The sequence below is a fragment of the Antennarius striatus genome, chromosome 4 (assembly GCF_040054535.1).
Source record: "Antennarius striatus isolate MH-2024 chromosome 4, ASM4005453v1, whole genome shotgun sequence".
Classification (NCBI taxonomy): domain Eukaryota; kingdom Metazoa; phylum Chordata; class Actinopteri; order Lophiiformes; family Antennariidae; genus Antennarius; species Antennarius striatus.
Window position 1 is genome coordinate 9,909,581 of NC_090779.1, and position 21,443 is coordinate 9,931,023.

At 43.4% G+C, this 21,443-nt stretch overlaps 1 protein-coding gene across 3 annotated transcripts in view; it reads left to right on the forward strand.

Moving 5' to 3' along the window:
* The window catches only part of tln2b (talin 2b), an 89,368-nt gene that overhangs the window by 56,128 nt on the left and 11,797 nt on the right, over positions 1-21,443 (forward strand). For all 3 annotated transcript variants that reach the window (XM_068312408.1, XM_068312410.1, XM_068312409.1), the window contains exons 32-46: positions 334-423; positions 530-652; positions 1,061-1,204; positions 1,374-1,559; positions 1,669-1,809; positions 4,635-4,816; positions 9,649-9,781; positions 9,895-9,996; positions 10,078-10,248; positions 11,023-11,169; positions 17,703-17,804; positions 17,943-18,062; positions 18,656-18,802; positions 20,540-20,706; positions 21,050-21,233. In XM_068312408.1, coding sequence (XP_068168509.1) covers positions 334-423; positions 530-652; positions 1,061-1,204; positions 1,374-1,559; positions 1,669-1,809; positions 4,635-4,816; positions 9,649-9,781; positions 9,895-9,996; positions 10,078-10,248; positions 11,023-11,169; positions 17,703-17,804; positions 17,943-18,062; positions 18,656-18,802; positions 20,540-20,706; positions 21,050-21,233 — 2,139 coding nt within the window. The remainder of the gene's footprint in view (positions 1-333; positions 424-529; positions 653-1,060; positions 1,205-1,373; positions 1,560-1,668; positions 1,810-4,634; positions 4,817-9,648; positions 9,782-9,894; positions 9,997-10,077; positions 10,249-11,022; positions 11,170-17,702; positions 17,805-17,942; positions 18,063-18,655; positions 18,803-20,539; positions 20,707-21,049; positions 21,234-21,443) is intronic.

A 21,443-nucleotide genomic window follows, 5' to 3' on the forward strand; every position in this document is an offset into this window, starting at 1 on the left:
TATGTTTCCTTCATGGTAGGTTCATACACACTTTTCACATACTTCTCGTATTTATCATTTGATTAGTTGCAGATGTACATTAAATGCACAACTGCAACAACTGAATTAGTAGTTGAAGGAGTGCACTGCGCATACTGAAGTCCTTGTTTATTTAGACTAACTGAAGGTCATAATAAGGCTGTGCATATTAAAGATGGATGTTATCATGCTCATCAGTTTGGAGTGGTTCTTTTGTCTAATTTAAATTAAGTGGCTGATGAAGTGTAGAATCGTAACAAGAAAGTCCAGTGTGTGGCCACTATAGTTAATGTGGTCATGTTTGCCTCGGCACAGGCTGTCAGAGGCCTCCTAGGTAATCCCAACGAGCCTGTGAACGAGCTCTCCTACTTCGACTGCATCGAGAGCGTCATGGAGAATTCAAAGGTATGGTATTTCAAAATAATTATGGGTAATATATGCTTAGACTGTCAGAGATATTTAATGCCGAAGGGAACAGAAGGTCTCATGAGTACATTCCCTAATTATTCAGGTCCTTGGAGAGTCAATGGCAGGCATTTCTCAGCACTGTAAGACGGGCGATGTGGTAGCCTTTGGTGAGAGTGTGGGCGTGGCATCCAAAGCTCTGTGTGGGCTGACAGAGGCTGCAGGACAGGTGAGTTTGCTGTGTTGTACCAACATAGTCTAAGCAGATGACAGTGAATGCATCTCATTGAAGGTTTTACAGACTGTCACCTTTAAGGAGGTAAAATGACATCCTTTCTTCAATGCAACAATTACTTCCCTTGTCAGGAAAAAAGGGCACACTCTGGAAAATCTTTTGTTCCCGCTCATTTTCCTTTCTCAGCTTAGAAAGAAATCATTAAAAAAAATAAAAAATAAAAGAGAGCTTCATTGTCATACACCAGCTATAGACTATAAATGGTTCTATTCATATGCTTCATGCACAGCAGGTGGGGAGGGTTTAACTTGTCTGTAGCAACAAATGCAATCTTGGAGGACTATAATGAATCTGTTTTTGTTCCAAACCAGTACGTTAATATGACTGTTTTTCGCCATGCAGGCCTCTTATCTTGTAGGCGTGTCTGATCCTAATAGTCAGTCTGGCCATGAGGGGCTTGTGGATCCCATCCAGTTTGCAAAAGCCCACCAGGCCATACAAATGGCTTGTCAGAACTTAGTGGACCCAGCCAGTAGTCCGTCACAGGTAAGGGGTTCCATGTGGAGGCCTATCCTGTTTATATACAGTGTAGATCCTGTGTGACTTTTATCAAATGGCTCATTGACTTCCATAAATAATTCATTGTACACACTTCCCAGAAACGTCTCATTTAAAACTACTGTGCTCTTTAATTGTTTGTTTTTTTATTTGCAAGGTCTTGTCTGCAGCAACAATCGTTGCCAAACACACCTCGGCTCTCTGTAACGCCTGCCGTCTGGCCTCCTCCAAGACCTCAAACCCTGTGGCCAGGAGGCAGTTTGTTCAGTCAGCCAAAGAGGTGGCCAATACCACGGCCAACCTGGTCAAAACCATCAAGGTCAACTCCCCAACTGATCAAAACGTTGAGTGTAAATTTGTTCCACAGTTTTCCAGTGTGTGAGAAGCTATGAAGGCAGATCTAAATCTGTTTAGAAAAATACAAATATTCATACATTGTCGTCTGACTTCAGGCCTTAGATGGGGATTTTTCTGATGAGAACAGAAACTGGTGCCGGATCGCTACCACACCACTGCTGGAGGCTGTAGAAAATCTGTCCACCTTTGCCAACAACCCTGAGTTTGCAACGATCCCAGCGCAGATCAGCAATGAGGTATTCATCTGTTTCATTGCATGTTTGTAGTGGCTTGTTTATAATAATACAATAATTGGTTTGATGTATATAATCACTTTCTTAACTAGGTTACACAGTGATTAATAACAGAAATAAAACCAGATCAGGTAGATATAATACATAGAATAAAATTAATTCAGTCAGTTAAACAAAAATACACAATGCAACCAAAGCCCATATTGATTATTTCCACCAGCTTGCAGAAAGGAGCAAGTTTTTAAGAAGAAAGGAAAAGAAGCCTTACTCTAACTTTACCTGAGTTCAACACTCATAGAGCTCCATAATAAGAGTGCTCTAATAAATCATCACTAACTGTGACCTGGAGGTAATCTGTGGCTCTACAGTTAAGAGGCTTCGTAAAGGTCAATAAATCAGCAATATATTGAGAAGGAAGACCATTTAAGGCCTCAAAACTGAGCAGTAAAATTTAAATATTAATTTGAAAGAAGCTAGTGGGAAATAATACTCTAAGAATCATTCAAATCTGCTTGATAATTTTTGACAGTCTGCCAAAATTAAAACTATCATAGTTAAGGAAAATAGGGGGACATAAGAGAATGTCTGAAGTCTTATCATAGTTAAATATAAGGAACTTTTCTGACATACAGTATAAGACTCATGTTGAAGACCAAAGCTGTGACAAAGTCTCTTAGGCCTTTCTAAAGTCCCTGAGCATCGGAGGAGGGAGCAATAGTCAACTTTATCACAGGAAAGGCTTCAGAAGAAGCCAATAAAAGCACTCACTTCTGTCTGAAGTCGGCAGTAGGTTGTTAATAACCTTCACACCGTGTCTGTATTTCCAAGTACTTTAAAACCACACTGGGCTCTGTTAATATTATAATTATTCATAAATGATATCAGTTAGGATGAAATTACATTCTCCTTTGATATAAATGTCAAATTAGAAATAAGTCTGTAGGGGCAAAAGATTCAAATTAGGGCTCCTCGGCTATGGCTGATTAATAGCATGTTTAAAACTTCTAGAAAAGAACCAGAGAATTTTAACGGAATTCTAAAACAAATTATATAATAATAATAATAATAATAATAATAATAATAATAATAATAATGATAACAATAGTAATAATTCATTTATTAATTTATTATCTCAACCCACTTCATCCTCTTGCGCAGGTCACGGGGAACTGAAGCCTATCCCAGCTTATCTTAGGGCGTGAGCCGGGGAAACTCCGGGCGTGACACCAGTACACCACGGAGCTACACACAGACACACAAACACACACACTCACTCCTACGGTCAATTTGGGACCAGCCAATTAACCTGAAGCGCATTTTTTGGAGGTGGGAGGAAGCTGCAAGAACGCAGAGAGAACCCACACAGACACGGGTTGAACATGCAGACTCCACACATAGCGGGATTCGAACTCGGAACTGTCTTGCTGTACAGCAGCAGCGCTACCCACTGTGTCTCCCGCCTCAGCTGAGTTAGGCTCCAGGCTCCAGCTCCCCGTGACCCGCCCCGTGACCCGCGGATGAAGCGGTAGAAAATGAATGAATGAATGAATAAAAGTATTATTATTATTATTATTATTATTATTATTATTATTATTATTATTATTATTATTATTATTATTATTATTATTATTATATAATTGCCTTTAGTCAGAAACTTTCGAGTTAACCTAACCCTAGCTCTCAATTAAGACAGAGTAGAGACTACAATAGATTACCAGGTCTAAGTAGTTCCAAGCCCCTCTATTACTACGCTGACACAATACATATTGCTCTCCTACAAAGATATTTTAATGTCATAGATCCAGATTATGATCCGAGTCCAGACATATTCCGTATGATGATGATGAACATCACGTGTTGTCCATGCCTGGTTAATGTATTCATTTTGATTCAGGAATCCACCTGAACAACAAATCACCAATTCATTGGCCCCAAAACGGACTCAATCCTACATCAAATTTAATAAAAATCTTTAATAAAACCTTTAATGAATTTTTTTTTTTTAATTAGATATCTTACAGACAAACATCATGTAAACTTGTTGAAACTCCAACTTTTGTTGGCAGGGTTATAAATAACTGAGACCACCCTTGCTTTGCCTGTTGCAGAGATCCTGCAGACATGAAAATGTGCAAAGTCAGTGTCCCCTGTGAACAAAAATATAGCATAGAACATTAGAAACAAAGAGATCATTAATTATAATGGACTTATCTCTCATTGAAAGGACAGACAGTGAGATGTTGTTTGTTCACTTAGATATCAGATTAGTATTTCTCCTCTCATCCTACAGAGGTTCTTGAAACTACTACAGTTTGATTTAATGTGACTTTTGCACTCAATCCCCTTTAAACAAGCACCTTTATATAAGCCAACACACAACAGATTGGACAGCCAACATGGGGGAAATTTGACTGATGTCCAATCTTCCCCCCTGTTTTAAAGTAAAGAAAGGACTCAAAGAGAAAGATGGATTTTTATTTTTCAATCTAAGCGAATCACGTTCTTGCACAGTCTTCTAAAAGCTTTATGGCTGTAATCTTTTTGAGGGCAGTGTTTAACTGCACTCTCTCTGAGCACAGCTGCTCTAATCTTTAGCTTGTTAATCTAATTGTCGAGGGAGGCTTTGGCTGGGATCATAAAGACTCAAGGTGTTTCCTCCTGCATGTGTGTAAAGCTGTCTTTTTAATCTCACCCTCGTCTTGAGTGGACCTTTGATCTTTTGAGTATAGTCAAGCAATAGTAATGACTCTGTCAAAGACGTGTTGATACTGATATTAAACTATTAACGGGTGTGGTGTCTCCCAACTCTAACGTCTTCATTTCCATAGGGCTCAGCAGCCCAGGAGCCTATTGTGCGTTCGGCCCGTTCCATGCTGGATAGCTCCACCTACCTTTTGGAAACAGCCCGCTCATTGGTTCTCAACCCCAAAGATCCACCCACTTGGTCTATTCTTGCTGGCCACTCCAGAACTGTTTCTGACTCCATCAAGAGCCTCATCACCTCCATCAGGTTGGTATTAATTCTACCCATTGTCATAATTCTCTCCACATGATTATCAGAATCAAAGTTTATGATAGTGTGCTGACAGTTTCTGGTACCTGTGGGTTTATCCGGTAGCGTCTGGTCACTGGTCACTGCGCTGTCTTGTAGTGGACTAGATGACGATTCATATTATATCGAGCCACTGATCCACCCACTTCTTCCTTCATCATCATTAGCCTCCCATCACATGCATACAAGAGTCCAGTAGCTGCAGACCATAATAGAAGACATTTTATATACACACAGCAGGTAGAATCCAATGAAGGAATAATGTGTCGTGTTGGCTCAATTTGTCCGAAAAGTTGTCTAGTTTGGGGTTAGGACCTACTCGCAGAACACTAGAGGAGAGGTTCACATTCGTAGTTTTAATGAAACAAAGAAAATCATACAACAGGTTTTCAAGGAAAGCAATGAACAGACCAACAGGGAAAATCCAAGAGACAAGCAAAATCCGGGAAACACACGAAATCTCAAAAAGTATAAATAAGCTGAGGAGTGGGAACATTTGAAAACAGCTAACTGAGGTCTGAGCCCAGTTTAACTAGGTGGCTGCTACAGCCACCCGAATTGGGTGGCTGTAGCAACACGTGACTGGAATGAGTGGATTGAGTGGGAGCAAACACAGGACACAGAGGACAGGGGGGAAAACTGGAACTGGGACCATTACAACAGAATGTATTTGATGTAAGACTCCATGGCGCGCTGTACATTTCACACCTAGGCCTTCAGTGATGTTCTCCATAGTCAAACATGCATAAATACATCCCATAATACTGTGAGTGGCTCCCACCGCTGCCACCAATGTAGCGTTCAGGACGTTTATAACTTATCTCAAATGGGACAAAACTCCCACTCCTTTTATTGCCACTGGCACAAAAGAACCCCACGGCCACACCTTTTATAGACGTCACCCAACTACGTCACAGAACAAAACCGACTGAAATGATCATCATTTATGACACCACAGCTAGAGAAAAGAAATACAGAAATACAATAATACATTACTAGATGTTGCATCACCTCTATCATGTATAAAACAGGCTATTTTCCAGCAGGGACACAAGTCTCTTTGTGTATTTTCACTATAATCACACAGCTGCGCAAGTGCACCACATCATTTACACACATTGCAGAAGAGTAAGAATTTTTTTCATTTTTAGTATATTTGTCATTTTATTTCATTATAATTGATTTGATATAAATGAAATTGAATTACAAGAACATTAAATATGAAAACGTAGATAAATTATGTACTCACCGACAGCTGTTCAAACGCCTTATTTAAACACAAAATCCATTCTCCTTTCATTCCTCAAGAACACTCCACTAGCTAGAACAAGTTAGCTAGTTCTGGTTAGCTAGAACAGGTTAGCTAGACGGGTTAGCTAGACAGGTTAGCTAGACAGGTTGGCTAGTTCAGGTTAGCTAGTTCAGCTTAGCTAGAACAGGTTAGCTAGAACAGGTTAGCTAGAACAGGTTAGCTAGACAGGTTAGCTAGACAGGTTGGCTAGTTCAGGTTAGCTAGTTCAGCTTAGCTAGAACAGGTTAGCTAGAACAGGTTAGCTAGAACAGGTTAGCTAGACAGGTTAGCTAGACAGGTTGGCTAGTTCAGGTTAGCTAGTTCAGCTTAGCTAGTTCAACTTAGCTAGAACAGGTTAGCTAGAACATGTTAGCTCATTCAGGGATCAGACCCTCATCTCACTAGAGCTTCTCATCAAATGTGCGTCTGCATGGTGCCACCTTCTCAGAGTGAGTATCCAATCACAGGACACCTACATGTCAGGTGAACGTGAAGCCAGCTAGAAGGCCTTAGTATCACCAACTTGTGATCTGATTGGCTATCGCATCTGTCTATTAACTATATGCTCCCTTTCACTCTCAGTGCAGGGAGACCTGCATTCTAGATTCTGAAGGTCCTGGGCAGATTTCATTCAACCTGGCAACACAAGCGAGCTGAATTCTGATTGGATAAAACCCCTCTAACCTAAAAATAGAACACTGACCCAGTGTTGGCCTATGTTATATTATATCCAAATGTATAATTATATATTTTTTAAATATATTTGAATATATTTATTTAAGGAAAATGCATTAAAATATAACCCTAACCCTAACTTTTATCATAAATATTATCACGATTTCTGGTTATGTTAGACCACCAGAGAAGGCCTTGCTGGCCCTGACCTCCCACCACTGGTAAGACTTAGCATAAAGACTGGTGTATCCAGTGAAACCAAATAGCATCCACCCACCCACTCATCTATCCATCCACCCACCCACCCATTCGTATACCAAGGGATTCCCAAGATATCCAAGATATTTAATCCCCCCAGCATCTCCTCAGTCTATCCCAGAGTCTCCTCATAGTTGGACATGCCCAGAATATCTCCCCTGGGAAAGGTTTGTGGGGCATCTAAACCAAACCCCCAAACAAACTCATCTGACTGGTCTTGATATAGAGGAGCAGCAGCTATACTCTGAACCACTCCCAGATTTCTGAGATCCTCACCCTAACTCAGCTGTTTTAAACATATTAGTCTTTTTTTTTTTCACTCTTGACCAGAAACTCATAACCATATGAGTCATCCATCATCCATCCATCCATTTCCTTGTAGACGAGAATATCTCAGCTCATTACAGGGCCACATCTCAGCTCATTACAGGGCCACATGAAAGGCAAATAACCACTCAATCTCGCACCTATGGCACAATTTGGTGTGACCAGTTCACTTAAGCTGCGTATTTTTAGAGATGGTATGAAGCGAAGAACATGGAGACAACTCACACAGACACAGGAGAACATATAGACGAAGAAGAAGATCCACTTTATTAATCAACTAATGGGGAAATTACTTTTTAAACTCTATACATGTGTTGTGTTAGATGCAGAATGTTTGTGCAGGCCCCTGAAACACGATCACAGCACACAAGGGGCCTGCGAGAACGCAGTCAGTAAACACAACAGTACATGGGGAGGCAGAGTGACGGGCAGCTCTTCGGGTGGCACCCGAATTGAGCGGCTTGTAGGGGGACGGCGCTTTGCTGAAGGGTGCCTCGGCAGCGGCCGGGAGGTGAGCTAACACTTCCCACTGTCAGCTCACTCTGTGGATGTCGGATGTCTAGCGGAAGCGGGAATCGAACTGCCGATGTGTGTTTATAAAGACGTCCGTTCTACCGCTATGCCACTGCCGCCCCCTATATATAAACACAGACAGGAATTTGAACCTGGAACTTTCTTGCTGTGAGGCAACAATGTTACCCACTGTGCCACCATGCTGCCTGCCATCTTCCCATTTCATGTGCAAATATGAAATTGGTGTCAGTTTTTTATCTTTCAACAGGGGACGGGAGTTAAATAAACCTTGCTTTCACATACACATTAAAATATTACAGTATTTTCCGCACTATAAGGCGCACTGGACTATAAGGCGCACCCTCAATAATTTGTTTGTTTTACAATTTATTTCATATACAAGACGCACTGGATTATAAGGCACACACAATCAAAATAAATAAATTTATTTGATAAACTGCAGCGGCTGTAGTTGCACAATCCGTCCACTGCTCAGGCAGTCATGATTGCATTCATGACTTCCTAACTACCTACCTACCTGTTATGTCAATAAGCCATTCTGAGCCTCATCAAGGAAACCTGATCACTTGATCACTTTGCCATCTTAGCAAGAAGTCAACACGCACATTAAAAAACCTGACATTAAAAACTGGTTAAATTAATTACGAATGCAGTCAGTGCGAACAGAGCGGGTTATTTCCTGATCTGAAGTTCAAAGCAGATATTTAAGCTCCGACGTTCGTCTTCGTTTATTAATTAAATATTGTTTCGATCGATCGGTAGTCCAGTCGGAGGTGAGGTGCAGCTATTTGCTGCTGTGTGTCCTAAACATTTTTTTAACTAGTTTTTAATGTCAGGCTGCTAATTTACTGGCAAATATGACACTGTTTTACTCCTAGAACTGACTTTAACGTCGGTGTCTCACCGCCGTGAATCTCACAGCACGTCGCTGCAGACAGAATACACAAGCCTGAATGCGCCCCTCCGCCCGCCCAGAGCTATCAACTACATTTGTAAATCAATTGCAGCACAACCGTTGGCACCTTTGTCTAGCGGTGACTATGCTCTTGAAATTTCAGAAAAGGCTCGAAGTTCAGCTTTGAGGGTCTTTCAATCACCTTTATGCCAGTTTCTCCGTGTGTTTCCACAGACTAATAGAATGGACCATCACTAGATTCCAGATGACAGCACAATGGCATTTTTAAGACCAATTAAGTTTAAAGTGGGTTATTTCTGACGCCAAATAGTTAGGAAATACTGAGATCAGTCAGTCAGTCAAACTTTATTAATAGAATTGTTGAAAGGTACTTATGTTTTGCTACGTAATCACCGGTGCTCCTACAGTCTGCTCTACCGTCTGAGAGCAGCTCAGTCAGAGCCGGGACTTCGGTGAAGGCCCTTGACTACCGTTGTTAGGGCGCGTAGGCCCGAGTGCCTTGTGAGGGAGCTCCTCTGGTGGCGGAGTGCGACATGACTGCCAGCCAGACTGCCGGCTTTTTTTCAGCGATCATGTTTTTAACCAATATTAATATGAATATTAATCCATATATAAGACGCACCGGATTATAAGGCGCACTAGGGGTTTATGAGAAAATTTTAGGCTTTTAGGTGCGCATTATAGTGCGGAAAATACAGTAATTTATATGAATGTGTTTTTTACTTTTACACACAGAATAATGTCCACAGGTATTAATGTAAGTATTCCTTGTTTCATTTCAAATGATAGGGACAAGGCACCAGGACAGAGACAGTGTGATTATTCCATTGATAACATCAATAAGTGTATCCGGGACATTGAGCAATCCTCCCTTGCTGCAGTTGGGCAGACCTTGCCTTGCAGAGATGATATCTCCATGGAAGTGAGTCCATGTACCCCGTCAGCTCTATCTGATTCCAGAGAAAGAACTTAATGGTGTCTGTAGTCTTTCTCCTGTGACTTATAACATCATTTTCTGCTGTTTTAACGCACCAGGCGCTCCAAGAGCAGCTCACATCCTCCGTGCAGGAGATTGGGCATCTGATTGATCCAGTCTCCACGGCAGCCCGAGGCGAAGCTGCCCAGCTCGGACACAAGGTGCTGTTCTGACCATGTATTTTTTTCCCCCACTGGATATAGCAGGAAGACTCATTGTCCATGACATTTTTATTCTCCCAGGTGACCCAGCTGGCTAGTTACTTTGACCCTCTTATTGTGGCATCAGTGGGCCTGGCTTCCAAACTGCATGACCACCAGCAGCAGATGACGATCCTAGACCAGACCAAGACGCTGTCTGAGTCTGCCCTACAGATGCTGTATGCAGCAAAGGAAGGCGGAGGAAACCCAAAGGTACTAAACAGTTTAAAAGTAACATTATCTGAAGGCCAAATTGAGTTTTATTGTAAAACTGCCTTGTGATAGAAAGATATTTTTAAGCCCTTCTTCACTGATGAGAGTGACGGATTTCCTTCTGCCTCACCTTCTGTAGTTCTCTGAAATATCTTATTTTATAGGGAGAAGATATTTGCTCATATCAAGCTCACACACATATAACTACTTTCAAGGTTTTATGGCTTCTCAATGGTTTTAAGATTGTAGTGATTTTTTATCTCTTTACTCCACAGCTTCCCATTCTCAGATGTTTTTTCTTGTCCTCGAGTTAAAAATAAAGTCCAAAATAGCAAAATGACCTTCTGTTGTCACACAAGATTACAACACTCTTGATATATATTGTACATTGTCCTCCAGCAGTATGCAGCTGCCTCTCTGGTTGAGGAGAACAGTGTTTGAACTGGAAAAAAATGGACAGGATCACACTGATCGTTTATCAGGATTTAATTGTGCAAATTTAATGGATGACACAGGAATGCCAAACATGTTTTTTCACTACTAAAGGCTCCAAATCATTTCGAGTGTCTTTAGAAACATTGCAAATTACTTCTGCATTGCATGTTTACTTTGGTTGTTACAAGCAACAACAATCCTGCACGGTGCTGTGTCCTCTACTAAGATGCTGGGAGTACCAGCTGTAGAGACTCAGGAGCTGTTTTCAAGCTGATAAATTTCCCTTTGGCTGAACAGAGACAGTGTCACAGAAACGTTATCGGCTGATTGTTTCTCTAGGCGTCCCACACCCACGATGCCATTGCTGAAGCAGCCCAGCTGATGAAGGAAGCCGTGGACGACATCATGGTGACTTTGAATGAGGCGGCCAGTGAAGGGGGCATGGTTGGGGGCATGGTGGAGTCCATTGCTGAGGCCATGGGAAGAGTGAGTAAAGCTGTATGAATATGCAGCTTCGTAGAGGATGCATAAAATATAATTATAAATATCATCTCATAAAAAACCTGATCTGGTGGTTTAAATACATTTTACACTTATTTCTTATTTTACTAATGGTAAAATGACCTCTTCATGTAAGAGTAAACACACAATGAATGAGCTGAGAATGTGCCCTTGTCAGTGACTCTCATTAGTCCAGTGGATGTCAACTTTTAGATCCACAGCCCACCGGTTATGTTAGCTGTCATTCATCCTGCTGGGAGACATGTCACTGTGTTGGCAGTGCTGTTAATAATTGACAGTGATCTGCACACCCTTAGACACGTACGCTGTTCACATTTTATCCTTCGCTTTTTTTTTATTTCTAGTTTTTTGTTTATTTTATTTCATCCTGAACTTAAACATGTGAGAATAACCTTCATTAAAAATCCATTAGCCTAACATAGCAAGTGGAACATTTTATAAGAATGCACATATAAAAAATGTTTATATGTTCTCACGAATGGCTTTTTAATTGTTAGGAAATTATATATCAATTAACAAGTTTTATCATAAACAAATCTTGCCAAATGGGGCCTTCAGTGTTTTGCCTTTGTTTGACCTTTTAGATTAATCACCTTTAAGTTCAGTTTAACTGAACTCCCATAATAATAATAATCTCTCCAGAAGAAGCAGCACTTCATAAATGGCTTATTAACACTTGCAGCTACAGAATTGATAGTTTATGGAAATGAAAAATTCACAGAATTTTTCATGGAGTTGTGACCTCCATCTTGGTTGTCACCATAAATAGATGAAACTGTTTGGTAAATAGTCTTATTATGATTTGTAAACCAATATCAACATACTTGATACAGTAGATAGATGTGTTTTTGGGAAGTATAACCCCAACCAATTGAACAATCGGGTTGTAGTTTGTCTTTGTCAGGGCTACAACACGACTGGCAAGGAGAACCCAAAAGCACGACAGAGTAGCGGGCAAGTAAAGTCTTAAAACAGGTTTAATAATACAGGCAGGGGTCAGGTACCGGGTAATCAGTCCAACAAACCAAACGACAGACAAACAGGCAGAGTCCAAAAAACCAGACAAGGTCATACACAGGAAGGCAATCCAAAACCAGTCAGACAATTCCAAAGAGGGGTCGACGAAAGGCAGGGTCAATAACAGGAATCAGAATAACAGGCAGGAATCAAGGCTGGAGACTCAGGGGGAACACTAAAACAATCTGGCAGAGAGCAGAAGGCTGAGCTGGCTTTTGAAGGGTGGCGACAGACTGGGGAGTGGCTGCAGGTGTGTGGAGGAAGGCAGGTGCAGGGAATGAAGTGATTGTAGATGAGGCAGGATCTGGAATGATATGACATGTTAGGGAAAGAAAACAAAGCAAAGGAAAGCTTAATTGTCCGGAGACATGACACTTTCAGCACATAATAAATAGTATATGGATCAAACTATTCACGAAGTGGTGCAGTGGTCATCGCTTTCTCCTCACAGCAAGAAGGTCCTTGGTTTGATTCCTATGATCTCCCCGTGTCTAAGTGGGTTCTCACTGGATTCTCCAGCTTCCTCCCACCTCCAAAAACATGCAGCTTAGGCCAACTGGGCATACAAATGTATCCGTAGGTGTGAGTCTGAGTGGTTGTTTGTCTTTCATGTGTCCCCGGAGATGCGTTGGCGATGCATCTGGAGTGTTCCCCAGCACACCCATGAGATAAGTGGGTGAAGACTAGACAATTACGGTCGTCTCCTCTACAAGAAAATGATGATCACCATCACCTTCATTTTTCTAAGTTCATTCATGGGTACCATCTGCTTACAACCTGGCAAGACAAAAGCTACTGATCTGTAGCATTTTAACAATATAATATAAATCTATACAGTATAGAGGATTCATAATATATTGCAAAACAATTGTAATTCACATTTTTGTCGTGAAGATGTGACAAAGATACAGTAGAAGACAAGACCTATGAAATGATGATTGATGAAATAATTTATCACATTGTTAAGGCTTCTCAGTGTGCTTTTTGACAAAAATTTACAAAACTGATTCAATGATTTGGCATGAGTAGTGTAAAAGTACAGTGGTACCTCTACTTACGAAATTAATTGGTTCTGGAAGAAATTTTGTAAGTAGAAAATTTTGTAAGTAGAGACGCGCTTTCCATGCAAATGCCTTAATCCGTTCCAAGCCCCCCAAAATTCAGACATAAATGTTTTATAAAGCATAAAAATGCATCAAAAATGTAACAAATACATGTTATGATTAGATTATTACACAATAAATGAGAGTTGTGCATAACTTGAAAAACAAAGAATACAGATGATGGTCATTTACCTTTTAACTGCTTTCCTCCTTTTTTTTAGCCCTCTTTGGTTCATGCGCTCCTATCTCACGATGCCGAACAACAGAGTGAATTCCAGTCCTCCTTTTGAACTTCTCCAACCACCCACGCAATGCCTTAAACTCCTTAAATGTCCTTTTGTTTAATAACGTGGTGATTGTAGATGCATTACGACCATACTCTTTGGCGAGATTAACCAAACGCATCCCTTTCTCATGCTTTTCTAGATAGATAGATAGATAGATAGATATATACTTTAATGATCCCAAGGGAAATTCAGGTGACATCTGCTCGCAAGAGATACAATAAATACACACATGACAGAAAGTATAAGTAACATTATATACACGCTGTTACATAATTATAACAACAGGAAAAGAATAGCCTAAAATGAAAGGAAGGAAGCATAGGCACATGGGAGAAGAAGAGAAGAAAGAGCTTTAGGAGTCGATGAAGTGTGATGAGTAACACGTGAATGAGCCGAGCTGTTAACTGGTTAAGGACCCCCACAAGTGTCCCACAGCGCATCCACAGTGCGTCCCAGACCCCCCACGTCTATCCTTTCTCACCCGACCTTGATGACCCTGCGGCTTCAGACCCCCTCCTCCTGAGAGAGTGGTTGTGCCCCCTGATGGCACGAGGCACAAAGGAGGTCCTGAGTCTCTCAGTGGAGGAGCTTGGTGACAGCAGTCTGCCACTGAAGGAGCTCCTCTGCTGGGTGATGGTGGTGTGCAGGGGGTGGGTGGTGTTACCCAGGATCGACCTAAACCTGGACATAGTCCTCCTCTCTAGGACAGTCTGTATCGAGTCCAGATCCTGACCGATCACAGAGCTAGCCCTCCGGATGAGCCTGTGGATTCTCTCTGTGTCCCGTTTCCTGGCACCACCACCCCAACACACAATGGCGTGAAACAGCACACTGGACACAATGGACTGGTAAAACAGTCTGAGCAGATTAGAGCTGACGTTAAAGGAGGCCAGCCTCCTCAAGAAGTACAACCTACTCTGACCCTTCTTGTATACACAGTCCAGGTTGTGCGACCAGTCCAGTCTACTGTCCAGCTGCAGCCCCAGGTACTTATAAGTCCCCACAACGTCCACCTCCTTACCCCCGATGACTACTGGCTGTGGGGAGGGTGGTGCCCGCCGGAAATCCAGCACCATCTCCTTGGTTTTGGAGATGTTCAGCTGAAGCTCGTTCCGCTGACACCACCCCACAAAGTCCGTCACCACTCTCCTGTACTCCCTCTCATCACCCCCCCTGATACATGCCACAATTGCAGTGTCATCAGAGAACTTCTGCATGTGGCACGTACCCGAGTTGTGTTGGAAGTCTGTTGTGTAGAGGGTGAAGAGAAGGGGGGAGAGTACCGTTCCCTGCGGGGCCCCGGTGCTGCTGGTCACCACTGATGACAGACAGTTCCCCATACGGACGTACTGGGGTCTGTCTGTTAGATAGTCCGTGATCCAGCTCACGAGGTAGGGATCCACACCCATGGATGACAGTTTCTCCCGCAGGAGCCGGGGCTGGATGGTGTTGAAGGCGCTCGAGAAGTCGAAAAAGAGCACCCTCACTGCACAACTCCCGACATCCAGGTAGGAGAGGGCCCGGTGGAGGAGATACAGGACTGCATCATCAGCCCCAACTTGTGGCCGGTAGGCGAACTGGAGAGGGTCCATCGCACCCTGCACCAGGGGACGCATGAGCTCCAGGACCAGTCGCTCTAGGGTCTTCATCACGTGCGACGTGAGAGCGACTGGTCGATAGTCGTTGAGCTCAGTGGGGCGTCTCCGCTTGGGTACAGGGACGATGCAGGATGTCTTCCACAAGGACGGGACCCTCCCCAGCCGGAGACTGAGGTCGAAGACCTGGTGTAGGGGTCCGCCCAGTTCGGCAGCACAGGCCTTGAGGAGTCTAGGGGGGACCTGGTCTGGTCCGGCCGCCTTCCTTGGGCGAAGCCTCCGCAACGCAGACGTCACCTGTTCCACGGTGATGGCCGTAAGTGGGGGCGCGGCACGTTGATCCCTCCGGCCGGGGGGTCCGGCAGTTGGGGTGGGGGAAGGATCTGGGTTTGGGCTGAAGTAAGTGGGCGAGGTGGACGGAGAGGGAGAGGGGGATGCAGATAAGCCGGACGGAGAGGGGGAGAAGGAGGTTGGTGGAGTCGGATCAGATGGGCCGGGGGAACTCAGGGGACAGGCGCATGGAGTGATGGGGGAGCTGAACCGATTAAAAAAGCTGTTAAGTTCATCAGCTCTCTCCACGTTCCCCTCCACTGTACTGCGGCCCTCTCCATAGCCGGTGATGGCCCTCATGCCACTCCAGACCTCCCGCACTTGGTTGCGCCCAAGCTGGTTCTCCAGCTTCCTCCTGTAGCTGTCCTTGGCCTCCCTCAGGCAGAGTCTCACTGCCTGCTGAGCCTCTCTCATCGCATCCTCGTTCCCACTCCTGAACGCCCGCTTCTTCCTGTTCAGGACAGCCTTCACCTCCTTTGTTACCCATGGTTTGTTGTTTGGGTAACACTTGACTGTCCTGACAGGGACCACTGTGTCCACACAGAAGTTCATATAATCTGTTAAACACTGAGCTGCCCCCTCAATGTCTTCCCCATGTGAGCCCACAATAACATCCCAGTCGGTGGTCTGGAAGCAGTCCCTCAGCGTCTCCTCTGCTTCCGGGGACCACCTCCTGACCTGCCGTGTTGTTGCTGGCAGCCGTTTCACCAGCGGGATGTAGGTGGGCTGAAGGCACACTAGGTTGTGGTCCGATCTGCCTAGTGGGGGGAGGGGGGTGGCGGTGTATGCCTCCTTGGCATTCGTGTAAAACAGATCAATGATTCTGTTCTTCCGTGTGGGACAGTCTACACACTGGGACATGGTGGGGAGACATGAGTCCAAGGTGACGTGGTTAAAGTCCCCCGTGATGATGACAAGCGCCTCCGGGTGCCGGGTCCGAAGATCAGAGGTGGTCGTACAGATGGTCTCTCGTGCAGTCTCTGGGTCTGCACGTGGGGGGATGTAGACGGCGAGGACAATGACGTGTGAAAATTCACGCGCCAAGTAGTAGGGCCTGATGCTAACAGCTGTTAGCTCCAGATCCCTGTTGCACAGCGTGGTTTTCACGGTCACATGCCCTGGGTGACACCATCTGTTGTTGGTGTAGATGATCAGACCGCCTCCCTTCTTCTTGCCAGCGGTGTTCGTGTCCCGGTCCGCTCGTACGGAGGAAAAGCCGGTCAGTCCGACGTTAGCATCGGGAACGTGGTCCGTCAGCCACGTCTCAGAGAACACCAACAAGCTGGTCTCCCTGTAGCGCTGCTCAGTCCTGCACAGCGCCGTCAGTTCGTCCACTTTGTTGGGCAGCGAGTTCACGTTCCCCATGATGACGGAGGGAACCGAGGGTCGGACCCGCCGGCGGCTGTTAGCTCTAGCCGCTAGCCTATCCCGCTTTTGTTTACCTCCCCGGCTCCCTCTGTACCGCCGCTGGATCTCAGTGGGGATGAGATCGCGTATCCCGGGTTCTCCTCTAACTTTCATGGACAGCATTTGTTCTCTGGAGTACATGAAAACACTGCTATCCATCGTGGTTAATTAGATAAGAAAAAGACTTAGGTAAGACAAAGAAAAAGAATAGAAAGAAGACATACAGCGGAGCAGACGAAAACCTGCGGCTAGCTCGCGCATGCGCAGTTCAATGTAATCTAGCTCTAGCTTTGTTTGTATGGACAAAAAAACTCTTTTCTTCGTCTTTTCTATTCCTCTTTTCTCCGTCACTTTCCTGGGGTCCATAGTGAATACTCTAAAAGTTAATATATTTTCGTAAAACTATCAGAAAACCTCATGGGTCGAGGGCCGAATGATGAGGATGCTGCGTAGATACCTATCTAGCTACACACAGAGGTCCCTCTTAGCCAATGGGATGTCAGGATGCTAAGTAATAGCCAATGGCAGAGCAGCTATAAGAATTTTGCGTTCAGGAACCTTTGGGAGCTGCGAGTAGCAGCTCATACTGTATTTCTACCTTTCGTAACTCGAAATTTCTTTCGTAACTAGAGGCAATATTTACCTGTTGATGCGTTTCGTAAGTAGAAAATTTCGTATGTAGAGACATTCGTAAGTAAAGGTACCACTGTATATAGGATGGCTATGTAAGCATTGGAATAAGTGCCAAATTTTCTCAGGTGGATGAGGGAACACCTCCTGAACCTGAGGGCTCCTTCGTGGACTACCAAACCACTATGGTCAAGTTTTCCAAGGCCATTGCTATCACTGCACAGGAGATGGTGAGTGCACCAGTACATTATTCTATCTATTCTTGTTTATTTTCCATTACATTTCCATCTACAATGCCAATATTTATCAGTAGAGCGACAGGAACATTAATCAGCCTTTGCTGATGATGTATGTTCTCTGTGTGCTAGATGACTAAGTCGGTGACCTGCCCTGAAGAGCTTGGTGCCCTGGCCTCTCAGGTGACAGTGGACTACGGGCAGCTCGCACACCAAGGACGCCTGGCTGCGGCCACCGCTGAGCCAGAAGAGGTGAGAGGCCACGCTGTCTCTCCTGTGGTGTATGTGGGGAACATTACATACTCTCATAAAATATTTAGACACTTCGTATCTCTTTGCAATGGTGCCCCCAAAATGTCAGACTGAAATATGAGCTGAGGTCTGCAGTTTACATTTACTTTACTTTTGCATGCATTTCCTCACACGCCCATCAGTGCAGTTGTTTGCTTTTTTGTGTTACAACACTCTTTCTTCAAGGCTGCTCTAAATAGTGTGAGATCAAACTGAAGAAAAGCCCTACAGCTCCTATCACTCTCAAGGCCGCATCGTTTCTGAAAGCTTTTCTGTGACATCCGGTAATGTGTGGCAGCATTGCACTAATAATCACACAGATCCTATCAATATATTGTATATGGCAATTTTCTGGAATCCTTACTGGTTACCATAGCAATATTTTGCCTCTTTAGGTGGAGTACCACCCACCTTTGGATCTCAGTTTGAAAAGTAGAGCTATGGTGCAAGCTTTGCCTTTTTAAGCGTACTTGAACTTGACTGTAATTGTGAAGAACAGCAATTTAAACAAGAGGATGGACGTAGTGTAAGTGGATGCATGGTTGTGTTTTCAGGTTGGATTTCACATAAAGACAAGGGTGCGAGAGTTGGGCCACGGCTGCATCTACCTGGTCCAGAAAGCTGGAGCCCTGCAGCTCAGCCCCACCGACAGCTTCTCCAAAAGGGAGCTTATCGAGTGTGCCCGCGCCGTCACGGAGAAGGTGAGCTACGTGTGTTTAGGTTAACGTGAAGATATCTCAAGCATCACATGCAATATGTTTTGTCATCTTGGTTTGAAGATTAATAAGAATTTGGTGGTAAAAGATCAAAAAGCCACTGTGATGTCACACATTATGTTTTTGACCCTACCCCAAAAGTTAACATACTAATTATTACAAACTTTCACCAAACAGGATTGCTATATATGATGTTTCCAAAACTTGAAAGATAAAATTCAGTGTGGCATCGTAGGATGAACTATAGTACTTATTTGTCATAATTCAGCACCTTACCTGAGAAACAGTAGGGGTTGAAACTGTGGTGGAGAGAGGTTTTCTTAAGACAGGACAAAGTACATGATATTTATCCAAGATATTTATTTGTCAATTCAAATCCTGCGTAGGTGTCATTGATGATGAACACAAACAATGTCAGCAGATACTTATCTAACAAGATTTCTGGTAACATCCCGGGAGTTGGGCTAGCCCTTAACTCAACTCAAATGAAGTCTTTGTTGAGTTCTTATAGCCAAGCTCTGTCATGTGTGTGTACGTGGTGGGCAGTCACTGGACACACCGGCAACTGACCACGTGTCAAACCAACCCTATGTCAAACTAATATCAATACGTCATCTTTGCAAAACACATCATGCAAGTATGGTAATAAGTCTACTGCCAATACTCATCTGAAAAGCAAACTCTGCCTAACATCAAGGTCAGATAGTCCCTACGACTCTGTCAACTTCTCGAACACATTTGCATTTGCTGTAGTGTGTATTTTATTATTTTATTTTATTTTAAACATTCCACCACAAGACCATATTTGAAATCTGACTAAATGTTAGTAACATTTAGCCGTCACGGACCGTGACCAGCAAAAGCTTTTTGCTGGTCACCTGGACATCTGACGCAGATTGTTAACTGCATGTAGAGGAAGGTACATTTTGTTTCTTGTTGTAATTAATCCTTGATGTTAGAATTTTGAAAACACAATCAAAATATTTCATGAAAATATATTTTCAATGTCCAGCACAGTTGCTGTATTTTACATAAATTAAGTTGTAGTGGACTTGGGCAGAGTGCTTCTTTATGATGAAGATGCTCAGATATAAATACTTGCCAGCCATTCTGAGGATTCTAAATTATTATTAGAATAATATATAATATACTGTGTTATTTTTGATTTAACAGAATAAGCATTTAATGTATGTTATTATAGGTAATAATAGCTGTTTCTCTCTTGCATTAAATTTATTAATTCAATTGCTCCATTCACGCAGACCATTAGAGCATGCTGGCCTGACCAGCCTCACACTGCGCAGTTGATAATACTATTAATGTGTCTCTGCTGTGGCAGCACCGTTAGACTTTCTTTCCACTCTGAGATTATGATTGGATTCAAGGCTCATAGCAAACTTGAATTATTTTGGCTATCACACCTGCTGACGTGAAGCTTGAAAATGAAATATCCCTCGAACGGTTCTCTGTATGTTCATGAGGGACAGGCAGATTGCATTCTTCAAAGGAAATGTGTGACTTGCAGAGTCAGGCTCATTGATTTTATGTAATTGTGCAACAGTCTCTGATTTTGAGCTATTTTCTCGCTCCCATTGTCCTCCTATAATCCGGTTTATACAGAGCTTTCACTCCAGCCTCACGTAGACAGTAATTATTTTAGATATTTGCACCCCTGTGACATTTCCATGTTTGAAAAATATGTCGACATGCTATGTTTTCCAGGTGTCCTTGGTTCTGTCAGCCCTGCAGGCGGGGAACAAAGGCACCCAGGCCTGTATCACAGCAGCCAGTGCTGTTTCTGGAATCATTGCTGACCTGGACACCACCATCATGTTCGCCTCAGCTGGAACACTTAACCCTGAGAAAGATGAGTCGTTTGCTGACCACAGGTACAATGACCTTTAAACAAACAGAACCAACACACTAAAATAGGATAAGATAATGAAAACCTCTCATCGCCAAAACAATTGTGTTTTACTGCATGTATTAAAGAGTTGAAGTTGAGCAGTATAATCTACTTCACTTGCTTTTCAGACCCAATTTTCTTTTGATGACTCTTAGGAGACTTGCATTTTTGAGTCGAATATTTATACTCATTTCACATAATACATAAAATTGAAAATTGCTCTTTCAAAGCACACATTTTGATAAAAAGGCAACAGCTGCCTTTCATGTTGCTGGTACTTGAGGGTGCCTGTAGAGCAGATTGTGACACAACGTGTCATCCCTCAGGGAGAGCATTTTGAAAACAGCCAAGGCTCTGGTGGAGGACACCAAGCTGCTGGTTGCTGGAGCCGCATCCAGCCAGGAGAAGCTGGCCCAGGCTGCCCAGTCCTCAGCCAAGACCATCACCCAACTCACTGAGGTGGTTAAACTGGGAGCGACCAGCATGGGCTCTGAGGGCCCTGAGACACAGGTGATGGAAATTCAAGATAAATCCACAGATGTTACAACCATATGTAGTCACAGTTGTACGTCTTTTATTTTCCCAGCAAAGCTCAGTTATTTCTTTTTAATTCAGCTGCACAGAGCTTTAACTGGCTATTATGAACAATTGTCATTATACTATTGTGTAATATAAGCTAGCTCTAATGCCTGCCCTCTAACTCTTCATTCACCCAATGTT